Here is a 15,707-nt window from a genome sequence, read left to right on the forward strand (position 1 = left end):
CACACCCCCACCACACCCCCACCCCTGCTTATAGTGACAAACGTGATCCCAGGTTTCCACAGCGAGACCATGCAATTCCATTCAACGTGATTTCATATTTGTGTCTTATTGTGCCGGGGAGTTTGTGTCCCGGTTTGTCCGAGGTAAATAAAGTCCAGGGAGACGAGGGGGAGGGGAAAAAAGTGCTCGTTTTATTCTGTTCTGTGTGTTTCTGTTTCTGATGTTCTGTCTCGCTTTCTCATGCCACTGATTTTTTTTTTTTTTTTTTTTTGTCTTGCATCTCCAGAGATTTCCAGTTTGGCCACATGGATGGGAATGACTACATTAACAGCCTCATTATGGGGTGAGTGTCTCATATCCAGCCTCCCTTCCCTCTTCTCATGTCACCCTCCTCTCTCTCTCTCTCTCTACCTCGTACCACCTTCTGTCAGCTCCTTATCCAGGTCCGTGCTGACTCGAAAATGCCAGCCTCTGCCATTAAAAGATGCTCTCTCGTGGAGAAGTCAATTACACAGTCAGGAGTGTCATTTCTTTTTCAGAGCTCTCTGCAATTTTAAACCCCCCCCCCCCGCCGCCGCCGCCGCCATCACCACGCACAGACTGATGCACACACTCTTGAAAATCTGCATGAGTGAGAGCAGGATAGACGGGGAATGTATGAGGAATTTACAGATAAGGCTATGGATTAAATCTATAGCAGGCGTGTGTTTTTAATAGCTTGCCAAAGAGCAGCGCTAATGATTCAGAAAGACCCTGCTGCAGTTGAGCCCAGCCAGAGGCCGACTGTTTGGGGTGTCATGCTCGGAGAGGCCCCCCGCTACTGACATCCTCCACTTTTTAATTAGACAGAACCCCGCTAGTGTTCCAGGCCGGCGAGGGCCGCAGCAGCGGGCATGTCTGTTTTTTTTTTTACGTCCACCAACGCACAGTGTCTAATTATGTGCGTCTTTTGTATAATGTTATGTGTATGTTTGTGTTGAGAATCTGCGAGTACTGCAGGATGTTATTTTAATTTGAGCATGTTATTGTTTGCATGAGAGAGATTATAGCAGACATGGTCTCCCAGGTCCTGTGTAATTAGAAATGTGTCAGTTAGTACAGTAGGAGTCGTATTCAAATCCACATTCGACCGGCACACACACACACACACACACACACACACACACACACTTAGACAGGCGGGGTGTTTATATTTAAGGATAAAAGAGGTGATTAGCCTTCCTAATTTTGTATGAGTACATACAATGTGTATTTCGCTCGGTTTTACAGGACTGAATTTGGCCGCCGTAGCACAGGATTAATTGCCCTCCTTTTAGGAATGAAATCCTGGCCTGTCAATGTCCACTAATCCTCTCCCTTAGGAGGGCCATGGAAATAAATCTGATGGCTTTTTATCCGTCTTTCTGTCATCACAGCGATTACTGTGTTCTGGCAGCGGTCTGTCTGGTGTAAGGCTGCCCCTGCTTTCACCAGAGGCACACACACACTCACTCATTAACACATATATATATATATATACAGTATATACCCACACACAAACAACATGAGCACCACTCTTAAGTCCAAGGCTGCCTCTGCCTCTGTTTAAACGTTGGATTATTGCTAACCCCTCATATGGAATGCATTGTGCGCTGTGAAGCACTAGAGGAAGATGTGAGGTGACTGAAAAGTCTGTGTGTGTGTGAAGGGAAGAGGTGAATGACTAGAAAAATGCTAACTACAGGTCGTTTGATCTGTGTACTAAAGATAGCTTTTGTGGAACCCCTGATGAATTTATTGTGGAACTGGTGTTCAGTACACAATGAATGCCAATTTCATGATTCTTTTGTTTTTTTTGTTTGAGGGTTTAAAAAGAAAGTTTCAACTGATTGTCCAGATTTTATGTCCACATGCAAAATCTATCTATCACAGTTTACAGTTAGGTTTTTAATTACTTCCTTTTTGCAATAATTAACAGTTTCTGGTACTAGAAAACGAAAAGAAAACTGGTAAATGTGGAAAAAAGAACTAATGAACTGCTGATAATGAGCTAGAATCTCACTAATTAGTAGAAACAACAACTAGAGACCAGATTGTGATGGACCACATTTTTGCCATGATGACACACAAGGTAAAAACAATACCAGCCAAACTGAAAAACACCAAATATATGTAGTGGATTAGAAAGAATAATATTTAAGTTAGGTACAAGTACCTCAAAATTATACTTGAATTCCTGAGAGAAAATAAAGAGGGTGACTATTATAGAAGCCAATATCAAAAAGGTAAAAGTCTAGACTTACTAAACCACCACAGCTAGCTAACACTAGTTAGCTTAACTGTCGCTTAAGGCTAAAGTTAGAAACTAGCTAACATTAATTAGCTAAACGGTAAAATAAATCTAAAGTGAGAAACTAGCTAACATTAATTAGCTAAATGGTAAAATAAATCTAAAGTGAGAAACTAGCTAACATTAATTAGCTAAACGGTAAAATAAATCTAAAGTGAGAAACTAGCTAACATTAATTAGCTAAATGGTAAAATAAATCTAAAGTTAGAAACTAGCTAAACGGTAACTTCAAGCTAAAATTAGTAACTAGCTAACATTAGCATTCATCTGTTGACAATTTTCTAAATCTGAAACTCTGAAGCTAAGAAGGTAAAGTGTATTAAACAAGCTAGGTAGTTAGCTACTGCTACTAACATTTACCTTCATTGTCTCAATTTGCCTGCGTGATGCGCCGGAGCAGAGAATGTCATGGTTTAGAAAATGGTACGGTCCACCTCAGGGGTGTCTGAAATCATAGAAGATCCAGGCATGAATATGGGAAATATATTGTATGTAATATTTTACAATTAGAGGTAAGAAGGTTAAATGTTTCCACCCCCCTGAACTGTTGCTTTTACCTCTTTTGGAGGACGTCCAAGTCTTAATCACGTCAAATATGAAAAAGATATTTTAGGCTAATGCCAAACTAGGCTTGGATAAACTTTCTGCATGCTTTTAATATAAAAAAAAAAATATCAGCCCTAATTATATGGCAGCTGTTTTTCGGCAGCGGAAAGGGAAAAAAATGTGCGCCTTCTGCCAGTTGTAATTCTATAGAGTACAGTATATAGCCCTTCATTATGGGCAGCAAACCCCCAGCAGTCCCTCGCACACAGAGGTGAATAGGCTAATCCATATTTATTTTAAATGGATGCCATCTGTTGGAATAGGCTGAATGTCAGATGGAGATGCACATTCATAATGTGTGTGTGTGTGTGTGTGTGTGTGTGTGTGTGTGTGTGTGTGTGTGTGTGTACACATGTAATTGCGAATCTCAGCTGGAAAGAGTGGCGAGATGTTGTGTGTTTGCACTCCTGATCTCAGCTGGGTGGTGGACTGGGACAGTGATGGATACGTGTGCATGGGTGTGCAATTTGTTGCCGGGTTGAGTCACACGGCGGGGATGTGAGGTGGCGGAGGCGTGATGGACTGTTTGTGTGCACCTGTGTGTGTGTGTGTGTGTGTGTGTCCAAGCGCTAGGACACCTTATCTAAGCCACGCTTTGGTGTTGTGCAAAACATGTGAAAGAGGGATTGTTTATTTGACCTTGTTTGTTATTTCAGAGTTTTGTAATTCCTCCGCTGATTTGTCAAAATAAGTGGGCCGGAGATGGAACGGTGTGTTACGCCTCCGCCTCTGTATTTTCTGTTCAAATGCTCACTGGACCACTGGGCGTCTTTGTATATGTTTTGTATGTGTCTCAGTATTGATGCAGAGTTGCTTTCCCCTGGACCCCCTGTGTTTCACTTGTCAGCTGTAATTTGTAAAGGTCTCTTTAAATGTGACCAGCACAGACCCATAAAGCCCCTGAGTAGCACACTGTTTGCATAAAAGATAGAGGAAATGCCACGCTGAAATAGGCCAGGCTGCGTTGCCTTTTCTCCCTTTTGAAAAAAATCCCCTCTTTGAAAGAACACCCATGGGAAAAGTTAGGTTGCTCTGAGCACAGAGGGGTTTGTTTATCTCACTATTGTGTTACCATTTGTTCTTTAAGAAACCACAATTTGTTCCCATCTAATGATGCGCTTTGATAACGGCGAGCCGAGCCGGCGCTGAGGTTGAGAAGATTAAAAGCTGAGTTTCCTGTTTTTCCCCCTGTCCCTCAGCGAGGTGACGGTGCCCTCTGTCGTCATCCTCAACACATCCAACGAGCAGTACTTCCTGCCCAGCGAGCCGACGGACACCCTGGAGCAGCTGGTCCAATTCATCAGCAGCGTTTTGAACGGCTCTGCACAGGTCCAGATCTTCTCCTCTTCCCTCCCTCCCTCCCCATCTCTCTCCTGCTTCCTGTTTAGGCATTCAGCTCGGTGGACACCCCCCCTCTCCCTCCCTCTTCCCTGGGGTTGTACCATTGTAATCACACTAGTAGTCCTCATTAATCAAGCATGTTGCTTTGCATTTTAAGTCCCCTGTGGAAAATATTTTCCCCAGATGAGGTATATTTCCAATCTCCTTTTACATGTTTAGATTTCATATTGCCGTCCCCCCTGAACAGATTATCCACAATAATTCCATCTTCTAAGTAAAACACCGAGATTACTACATGACCCTGTACTATAGTGTTCACACTAATCTGGAAAAGAAATGTCATCGCTTCCCCTGCGCTACACTTAACGTCACCAGATGTATGAAACCATAAGCCAAACAGCCAGAGGTCCTGTCCTTTTTTATTTTTTTCCAAGAAAGGTCTTGGCTATTTTCTGCTTGGCAAAACAAACCACCTCCCACCAAATAAACAGCAACAGAAACCTTCATGTTCCCTGCAGCCAAAACTCAGGACAGTTTCATCCTCTTCACGTCATGCTGCTAATGTCTGCCAAGAGGTGCCTCGAGGCTGGTTTGTGCTCCGTGTAGAAACACAGAATAATGTGTGATAAATGCATTAAATTAAATTTAAGATAATGCAAACTCTGCAAAAAAAAAAAAAAAAGTTATAATAGTGTTAGATTTTTCCATAGTCATGAGCAAAGTTGTAGAATTTTTGAGTGTATTTCATAACTAAGGTACGACGACGTGTTTAGCCACGCATGAAGCATGAACCAGCCAGAGGACGGTGGAGCTGACAGACTTTTTAAATCCCTACTCTCTGCTCTTGTGGTACATAGACCAACTACAATTTCTTTAAGTCCTCCGTCTTCTTGCCTGTTTGCAATTGAGAAAGAACTCCAGCAACATGCTTTGAAAATGTTTCTAAAAAACTTCTCAAACTACTTATGCAGTCCTCGCACGGCGCAGGCCTGAGCAACAGCTGCTTCCACGAAAATTATCTCATGCCCACCTTCAGCTCCTTTCGCACAAAGTCCTGCTTAGTCAGAGCTCACTAATTGGCCATCCTGATGAATTAGCATCAGGACAGATCACTCATTGACTGCCCAGGTGCTTCTGCCAGCAAATGAGCTCAGACGGAGCAGAACCGCTGGACAGTGAACAAACCGGAGTCGAGCACATCAGATAATTTTGTGCAGGGAAGCGGTTAATGAAACAATATTTTAAATGTCTGGGATGTAGTGAGCGTATAACTGGGCACCTGACACTATATTATTCAGTGTGGCTACTGTGTGAGCAGTCGGAGAAGATTTTATTGACATGTTGACAATTAATTTTGTTTACGGATTGTCCCCAAGTAATTGCATCACATTGTAGATGCCAAACTTAAGAATGGATGAAACCCTGCCTCTGTGCTACATAGGTGGTGAATATAAAAATTGGGATGGGCTAGAAATAGAAATAGCTCTGTTTCCATTCCATGATCTCTCTCCCTGCAGGCATATGGAGGCGATGGCATCATTCAGAGGATCAAACGTGTGGCCTTTGATGCCAGATCCACCATTATGGTAAGTTGCAGAGGGTTCCTTCTGGGCTGCTACATGTAGACACTACTAGAGAGTATTTCCTAAGGGTTTACGAAGCTCCAGGTTCCAAATGCTCAAACGTAAGTGCTTAAATGAAATGCACACGAGGTTAAATCTAAACCATTTAACAATGAATAATCATATTTATAATATAATAATAAACAAAATAGTTGAAAACAAGTCGGTTTGCATGATATCATGATCATCATCATCCCAGCGAACAGAAAATAAAGCTCCAAAAACCACTTCAGATATATTCAGTATCAGTTTATAATGTTATTTTTTAAGTAGATATGGTACTGAAGCTTTACTTAAAGGAGCTATTTGTAAGTTTTGCTATTGCTACATAGCCAGTGTTAGCAACAGCTGTTTACTTAGCAGTCTTGCCAAGAGCCTCAGCCATTGTTGCGTTTAAAAAAACAAGAGGTCACACTACGTCATCTGAGCAGCGTTACCTCTTCAGTGTAGCCTGGGCGCTACAGTGACTCGGTATCGGAAAGTGACGAGGGGGTTTAGCTGGACTGGAAATAGCTAGTTAGCATGCTAACTTCAGTAGAAAAAAAAAAAGTGATAGAAATAGAAGCAAAACAAGAGCGTTTGCTTTTCTACCTCTTGCTGAGTAAAGGAATAAAGTTTGATGCTGAACTTGCAACGTTTCTTCTAGACTGGTAAGTGAACAGCTGCTAATGCTAATGTTAGCTATGTAGCAAAAGCTAAACTTACAAATAGCTCCTTTAAACCAGGATTAATAGATTAGTTTGGCCACTTAGGAGCAGCACAACAAGCTGTAAACATAATGCTCACATAAACCTTAATAAAGCTGATACAGGAAACTTCCAGCGGACATCTAGCAACATTAGCATTAATATGAAGTTGCATTTCTGGCTACCTTATGAATTTTAGTTCAATATACACACAACTTTTAGTTCCGTGTTGTTCCCCACCAGCTGCCGAGGGAGATATCTGGTTCTTTAGCTGCTAAATGCTCCACTACGGTGGAGACACCACTTCGTCTGTTGTTGGCTGAACAACGCTCATCTCTCTGTGGGTCTGTCACCACTGACCTACTGCTACCAAGCTGAGATAGCTTTGCTCCAGCTCTGCTGAAATACACGTTTCTCTTTACCTCTGTAATTAAACCATTTGTTATTACACGCCTCACCTTGACCGTGTTTCCCATTAAAGGTAAATACTATATATATATATATATACTGCTCCAAGTTCTGTAACAGTGTAGGATGAATGCACGAGTGCCCTTCATGTTCCCGCTGGGAGAATAGCAGCGTTCAGAGGACTAGACTGGGCGTACAAGTGAGAATATGCAACGCAGGCAGAAACAGTGTGGGACAGAGAAACGGGCAGCAGAGTCGGAGAAGGTGGGTCAGGAGGCCGAACTCGTTTTTCCTCCCACTTTTACTCTAAAGTAGTCGGTTCTTTTGGGAGAACTGGTGTTTGTTTTAGCAATGGTTTGATAGGAATGTAAATACAGCTGTGTTGTAGTGCTCCTCAGTTGACACAGTTGTACTGTAAACACGGGGAAGGCTTAACCCTGCCCTGAACACTGTCCTTAAGCGGATGTAGAGAACTCCCAAAAGAAAATTTAGAAATAAGCTGACAGAAAGTAAAGTGGCTTAACCTCAAAGCACTAAAAAAAAAAAGCTTTTATAATAATTTTTTATTGATGTTTTAATGCTTTTGCTGTCAGGTTTGACAGTTGGAATAACACCTGTCAGACAGGTGAAGATTTTAATTAAAAAAAACTAAACTAATTAAGCTGTTCAAAAGTGCGCAGGGTTTAAAAACATTAATTTGTTATTTGCAGCTGCACAAACGTAAGTATCCATGTGTGAAGAAAATGCCGTTCTCCTCTTGTGTTCCTAAATTTAGCGAGCTGCAGGCATCATCGTGGCCAGTCCCGCTCACAGTGACAGGATATGAAACAGAGCAGATAGGCAGCGGCCATCACCTTGCCCCCGGAGAGACGATCTAAATGCAAGTCTGACAGGAGCATGAGGAAGCAGCCACATTAGGCCCAATGACTCACAGCCCAGCTGTGTTAGCATAGCATACCCATCTCTACCTCATCTAGCGTCACCGAGCACCAGCAATTACCATCCCTCTTCCAGTGGCAGTGACTGGAGGGAACGTGAATATTTCTCGTCTCCTCAGCTCAATGGCTGACAGACGTTGTGACAGAATACTCCCTTCTAGGTGCATTGTCTCTGATGGATCCTGCTATATTAAGGCCAGTCGACTCCTTTGTCACCAAGCTCATTTTAGGAAGATCTTATGAAGTTGTTCTTCAGTCACTCGGCTGCTGTTGAACCCACAGGAAATGAGGGAGTGTGGGTTTTGCAGCAATCGGAGCAGTTCATGTCATAAAATTGTTCAATTTCATGTGGAGGTTCAGGATATTGATGTGAATGAGAGGTGCCTTTATCACGGCAAGGACTGGCTCCACAGAAAGTTCAATTCACAATATAAAAATAGATAATAATAGTAAATAGATGAAGTGACAATTTAAATGTACCAGTGATTCACTCTCGAGAAATATGTAAAGAGGTTTTTAATCTTGTTAACATCCATATGATGTTTTTTATATAATACAAGACATAAGCAGTCAACCTTGGACTTCAATGACAGTCTCATAAAAACGGATTCAGACAGGCAGGGATTCATACATCACAAAACTAAGGAACCAATCCTGTCAACTTGTGGAGACGAGGGGCGGGGCTAAATAAACCCGAAACCTTGTCAGTACAGATAACGAGAGTTTGCATTAGCACAACCGCTAACACTTTGTCAGCCACTGCCTGTTACAAGCTAACAAACAGCATAAACGGATAAAAGATGCTAACCGTTCTGATACGTCTTCTAGTTGCTGATTTTGGTCACAACAAACTCCCCAAGTCGCTCCGATGTTTCCTCCGCTGACCATCTTAATACGCGCTGCTCTTTCACCTGTCAACCTAGCGCAGGCAGTGGTGGTGGGCGGGGCATGTGGGCGGGGCATAAGGCCTGATCCAGAAGCGTAGATGTGCTTCCATCCCCAGTTTTTGATTATTCTTATTCACTTTATATGTGGGGAAAACCATTTTAAACAAAATATTAATCATAGCTGAACATTTTTACATAGTTTAAAACATGCCTGGAGGGGAACTTTAAAGTATGTGTGTGCATGCGGTGGAGTTACTGTGTGATCATTTTTGGTCATGGGTGGGGATGGGAGGATGGAAAGATGGAAATATGATGCAAAAAATATCTTCAGACAGACTGGTGTATAAAGGTGGACCTCTTGCTTGTGTTTGAAGTGCGAGAGTTCTTTATTTATTTCACTTCAAACTCCACGATGTAACAGAACAAGAGACCCAAAGGATTGCACATAAAAGAGTAAACCTCTCCAATCTGGTCATCAGCGTAAAACAAAAGGAAAAACAAACATGACAGCAGAGTACAAGAGAGAACACAAACAGTATAACATAATACAGACTTTCTAAAATTACACGACATAAATTTAATTAATGCTCCGATGTTACAGCGTGCCCCTGTTTCTGCAAATGATTTGTGACCTGCCTTCTAAACACAGTCGCTAAGCTTAATGGCGTAATGCAAATGAATGAATAAATGAATGAATAAAAATGCAGTACATCCGCTAAAAACATAAAAGCCTGTCTGCGTTTTCTCCACACAAATATTTTTTTGATCTGCCCTCCAAACAGGATTTTCAATTCAGTCTACATAATGGCTAATGGGAGGCTTTTTACTACTGCAAACACCGGCTGTTTGAGAGAGATGTAACGCTTATTCCACTTATTAGTAAATAGTCAGAAACTCACTCCAGGACTGCTCTGTTATACCGAACAGGCTTAGTGGAATAAAAGACATTGAGATTCATTATTAGGGCATTTTGTTGATTAATGAGTGAACTTAAGAAATAAGGTCAGGGTTGGGTTGACTCATTAGAGCTGTGGGCCACTGTCTGTGCTTCTCGTTTCCTCTAAGCACTCATCATTTACAGTGCACATGGCACACTACACATGGCGCCTTCATTAGATTCTGCCCAGAGCGCCAGACACTTAGCGGCGAACATTACATTACATTTTGTTTTTCTTCACTGATTCAGCTTCACATTGTATTCATATGTCAGCTCCTTGTTGTTGTGTGAAGTTATTGAAGAGGGAAACAATAACTTCACACAGATGTCTTCAGACGTATCTCTGCAAAACATGTTTTGTTGAACAGTTTTTGCTGCAACAGAGGAGGTTGAATAAAAACCAATCGAGAAAGGCCGTACTCGGGAATATTTTTTTATCCCGTTATTTCGAGATAACGAAGCTTTGTTTCTCAGAGTAATTAAGTATCCTATCTCGAGAAAACATAGCTTTGTTGGGATTAAAAAAAAAATTGAAACGAATTGCTTAAGAACCTGGAGATAGTGACGAGTGTGGACCGCCAAACAAAGTATTAATGAGGTAACACTCGTACGTCCTCCAGGGTGAGTCAGTACGCCGAGCACACTTCACCCCGGTGTGAAGTAGTTCCCTAAGTTTAAATGCTGGAGCTGCCTTCGGACCCTTCTCACGTCACTGTGCACACTTAAGTTGATCGGACTGTCGAGCAAATTAGCATTTTATCAAATTAGCACACAGTGACTCCACCGGGGGAGCTGCAGGTCAGGAATCTTGCCTGGAACAAGACCAGATCCAGAGTTTGCAAGTGAAAACGCTTTTAATTTAATGTGTATATTTACATTGTTTGCACAGTAAAAAAAAAATGTTAATGTTCTTGTGTTTTTTGAGTAAACAAACTTGAATTGAGAAAGAAAGCTTGTATATTGTCCTCACTATCGTCCTTTCTCTCTGTTTCTCTATTGTTCTTCTTCTCTGTCAAACTTTACTTTTGTCACCGTACTCTCCCTCCCTCCCTTCCTCCCTCTCTCCCTCTCTCCCTCTCTCCCTCGTCCCCTTTTTTGTCTTCCTTTCATCTTTTCCTTTCCAACATCAGTCAGTGTTTCGCAGCTCTCCACTGCTGGGCTGCTTCCTGTTCGGCCTACCGCTGGGTGTAATTAGCCTGATGTGCTACGGCATCTGCACAGCTGAGTCAGATGACGGTTCGGATGACATAGATGCGCTCAAGAGGGAGGGCCTGACTGACGAAGAGGAGGAAGAGGAGGAGGAGAGGCAACGCGCCGCTGAGCTGGAGGGCCCCGAAGAGGGAGAGAACGAGGAAGAGGACGCTGGAGAGAAGAATCCTGGGGAGAAGAAAACAGATTAACGCAGGGGCTCCACATAGAGGATGATAGGCCTAGTCAAATGCAGTGAAATGAAACTCAAAGACATATCAATGTATTACTGTTCTGCTTTGGTTTTCATCTCACTTCCCATCAAAGCCCCTCTAGCACAGACTCTCCTATCTACGAGTTGAGTGTAAGGTCAGCTGCTCAGTGAAGCCATCGAATCACGTTTAAAACTAACAGCCTTTCCAGTGACGGAGTGTAAACACGGGATAATAACTTTATTTGTATCGCACTTTTCAAAACAAAGTTACAAGAGGAAGAAGTTACAAAGTTGCTTCACAGAGCGATGGAATAACGAAAGATTAATAATGAATAAAAACGTAGCGTAGAAACATTAAGTTACAATAAATATCACAAAAAAGAAAGACAGGAAGTAGATTGTTAAAAACATTAAAAAGTCGAGTACCTGTCGCCTCTAGTCACTAACCTCGACCATGTTACGAGAAGAAGGGATGGCTGTGAACCAAACATACACACTTATTTATTATGATTCAACCAACCAGTGGTCTGTTCCACGTGTGACCCTTTCTCTGACATCGTTAGGTCGTTCTTCTTTTTATTGTCACATCCCGCTCTCTTCTGGTTTTTATTTTAGTCTACTTTGCTATAATATCCTACAGTAGTAGAAACCGATGAATCTTGCCTTCAAATTGAATAGAACATAAATACACTGAGAGATTTTGTATACCTCTACCCCACCCGACCCAAAGTGTAGGCTCATCATGTATAGTGATTGATGTGTGTAGAAAGCATAGGGAAGTGCCCAAGAAGGAAAATCTGCCATAAATGAATTGTGCTTTTTATTTTTTCTTCTTTTTTTTCTCTATTGTCTGATATTGCCTGAAAAAATATTTCTTCTTCTTTCTCTTTAGGGGTGCAAAGTGTCAAGACAGTCACGCATTTCAACTTATTTCTCACGCCAGCCACCTGTTAGTGTCCATTTATGGCAACAGCTGATGGGGGGGGGAAAAAGCTGGAATGGTAATTGGTATCAGTCTGTCTGGTACTGGAATATGGCAAATGCACTTTTCTTTCTTATTTTTATTTTTTTACCCATTTCAACCCAACATGACCAACCTGCGAAAGATTCTTATTTATAGATGGGTTGTACCTATACAGCAGAATCCTATAACATGCATCAGTAGCTCCTGCTGCTCTTAACAACTCATATTCCTCAGATAGACTGACTCTGTCTGTTTCCATATTTCAGTCTGTCCTCCATCACTGGTTTCTATATTGAATTCAGTTGGCAGGTTGACGTTTACATCCTGATGCACTGAGACATATACTAAGCACACAAAATATTAGGACTGTCTTCCTACTCCTGAGTTCTGCCCCTTTTTTGTTACAGTACCACTATTGTCAGTCGGCTACAGGCTTAGAAATCCTTCCCTATCCTATTTTCATACCCTCGTGACCAAAGTGTATGTAATAGCAGAAATCAAGTAAAGGTTATTGCTTTCTCTTCAATTTACCTGGCCGCTTATTTCATGGGAAAAAAAAAAAAAAGTGTTCCTAATATCTGCTACAGCGAGCTTGATACCATTTTGATGAAAAATGCACAGTTGGATTTGGGGCCAGTGGTGCTTCAGTGGCAGCTCCGGCAACTTAGAGCACCTGAAAACATGTTTTTATTATCTTTATAGGCTAATGTGTAAAATTAAATGTCTTGTGTTAAATTATCAGATTTGATTGACATTGGAATTTCCGTAGCAACGAAAGCCAATTTCCCAACAGCCGTGGTTAGATTTTACCCTTGATTGGTGCATGGGAATACCTGATATTGCCTTTTTTTCCCCCATCAATACGAACTGTTGAGAGGAGCACTGTCTAAACACTGATTTAATTTAAAGCAATTGTGAGGAATACGCTTTTTCACTTGCTGAGAATTAGATGATAAAGTTAATGCCACTCTCATGTCTGTAAGAAGCCAGTTTCCTCTTTAGTTTTTGTACAGATTAAAGGAGCTATTGTACGTTCTGCTATCGCTACCAGAGCTAGCATTAGCATTAACAGCTGTTTACTTATCGGTCTAGGAGAAACGTTGCAAGTTCAGTGTCAAATTTCATTCCTTTATTCACCTCTAGCGGTGGAAAGCAACGCCAATGTCAACTCTTGTTTAGCTTCTAGTTTGATCACTTCTTCTGCTGAAGTTAGCATGCTAACAAGCTAGCCCCGTGCCATCTCATCACTTTCCGATACCGAGTCACTGTGGCGTCCTGTCTGCCCTGAAGAAGAAGCGCTGCTCAGAGGGCGTTTTATACGCTCTTGTATATTAACGCAATGATGACTGAAGCTCTCGGCAAGTGACCATCAGCTGATTGGCCGCTCGCTCTAGTTTCATAAAAAACTGCAGACATGAGAGTGGTGGCGATCTTCCATAAATTTAATGTACAGAGCTCCGAAGTTAAGTATACGCTTGAAAAGAGTAAAAGAGGATATGTATCAAGGGAACTATCAATACATGGTGATGACCGAGCGTCAAAGTTCATTCTTGACCTTGGGAACAGTTAACAGAGTAATCCTGACTCAAGAGGTTGACTTCTTAGCTTTTTCCTGAGCTTTCAACCACACGTCAAGTAGTGACAGCTGAGCAGACGACTAAGCAGACCTCGAGTTCAGATAATTTTCAAATGGTTATGAATGTTTTGAGCTGTTTATTATATATATTTGAGTAAAAGCAATCCCTAATCCTTACCCCAGTTCTATAACCTTTTTACAAAGTGTAGCCGAGGAATAAGATGGTTTCAGGTTTCGTTTTTCAGTGGTACTCATTTCATTGTGCTTTTGCAGCTCTTGTAACTTGATTGACTTAGGCACCTCAACCTAAGCACACCTGTTTTTTTTTTTTTTGTTTTGTTTTTTTTTATATATACAGAGGTTATCTGTATTATTACTGTGAAACTGCACTAAAGGAAACCATGCCCTCGTCTTGCCTTCTGGTCTTTGTAGTTGCCTATCATTCTCTGCCAAACTTCCTCTTTGGGTTTGAATTGAGAGTGTCACACTTTATTACAGGTTTGAAAGATTGAAATAAAGATTGTCCTCTTTTTTTCTTGTTGACTGGTATCTTTTGTCATGTCTGATATACCTCTCTTCCATTTTGACATCTAGTTCTTCATCTATCTCCAGTTATCACTCGTATAAATGTTTTTTTTTTTTTTCTGCCAGTCTGATTTTAGGTAGAGGTGTCTACTCAATTATGGGAGAGCTAATCAAATTTTTGGAGATCTAGGTTTAACCGCGGCTGATTGCATTGCTTGATTTGAAAACTCATTTATTTCTTCTCTTTAGGGAATGACAGGGCTCCCAAGTCAAACTGAGAAACGTGACTTTACATAATGAAAAAGCACAATTTCACAATATACTTCCTGAAGCCTGGCCCTCACACTGATAGAAGGGGGGGGGGGACCAATGTGTTGCTGTTGGGAAGTTTGATTGGCTGTTTTCAGGTTTGACAAAGGAGAGGAACGTTCATTTTCCATTGGATGTCATTTCAGGGATAAATTACCACAAAGGGGGAGATAATATATTACTACATCAGAATCAGTGTCATTGAGTGGTGCTGATGCAAAAAGTAATTCATCGCTCAATTACCTCGCCATATATTCTGAGAATGAGTTTCATCGTGTGGCAAATGAAGGAGGGCTGCTGTCTCTTTTCTTACAGAGAACCAACAATCTTGTGCACCAGACAAGGTCAATTACACTTTGCTGCTCGTCCTGACGCCTTTCTTATGTTGAAATGGCAAATTAAGGCAAGATAGTAATCATCTCATCTCTGACTCACATGGGGGGTATTTAACAGTTTGGGGTGGCCTGCAGGGTCAAGGTAAGATGGTTATTCTAGTTAATGCTTAGGTCTTGTATTTCAAGGTTGTTCTGAGCTCAGTTTGTGCCACTCAAGATGAGAAATGGCTGATTAGCTTTGAGTCTTTGCAGATCCTGCTAGAAATGCAATCCCCCCCCCCCCCCCCCCCCCCATTATGGCTGATAGATGGCTGCAGCTGCTAAAGTCAGTCTGTTTTCTGCCATTTAAAAACAAAAAACAAAAACCTCAACCACAGAAATTGTCGGTGCATTTGCCCTTTTCAGATATCACATCCCATCAGAAGACCGCTCGCTTTTGTGTGTGTGTGTGTGTGTGTGTGTGTGTTTTCCCCCCCCATCATCAGCTGTTAGATAATTTCTCATAGCCCCGTCTCACTATTTCTGGTGCTGCGATTTCACGTCAACGGTTCAACTGGGTTTAATAGCCGCTTGTTAACTTGTCAGATAGATGGAGCTTGTTGCTGTTGTTTTCCTCTGAATGACCTGATATTTTGAGAAAACTTTTCAACTTCAGGGCTGTGTGTAAATGACTTCATGCGAAGATGTTTGCTGCCCATCAAAGCTGTTACAGATTCTCCTGCAGAGAAAGCCAGTGGGAAATAACAAATTAGAGTAAAAAAAAAATACACCCCGTTTCTGAAAAATAACAGAGTAAACAACGTTTATCTGAATTAAGCATTAAAACTTCATTATTTTGATCA

The 15,707-nt window shown here is 41.5% G+C and overlaps 1 protein-coding gene across 1 annotated transcript in view; it reads left to right on the forward strand.

Annotated features, from left to right (window-relative positions):
• tmx3b (thioredoxin related transmembrane protein 3b) overlaps positions 1-14,228 on the forward strand; it is a 36,589-nt gene extending 22,361 nt beyond the window's left edge. The window contains exons 13-16 of the mRNA XM_023431484.2: positions 287-343; positions 4,135-4,264; positions 5,794-5,862; positions 10,885-14,228. Coding sequence (XP_023287252.1) covers positions 287-343; positions 4,135-4,264; positions 5,794-5,862; positions 10,885-11,154 — 526 coding nt within the window. The 3' untranslated portion in view covers positions 11,155-14,228. The remainder of the gene's footprint in view (positions 1-286; positions 344-4,134; positions 4,265-5,793; positions 5,863-10,884) is intronic.
• Positions 14,229-15,707: the final 1,479 nt, after the last annotated feature.

This window comes from Seriola lalandi, unplaced genomic scaffold, assembly GCF_002814215.2.
Source record: "Seriola lalandi dorsalis isolate HSWRI2012SDOR001 ecotype SW California unplaced genomic scaffold, Sedor1 jcf7180002054923, whole genome shotgun sequence".
Classification (NCBI taxonomy): Eukaryota; Metazoa; Chordata; class Actinopteri; order Carangiformes; family Carangidae; genus Seriola; species Seriola lalandi.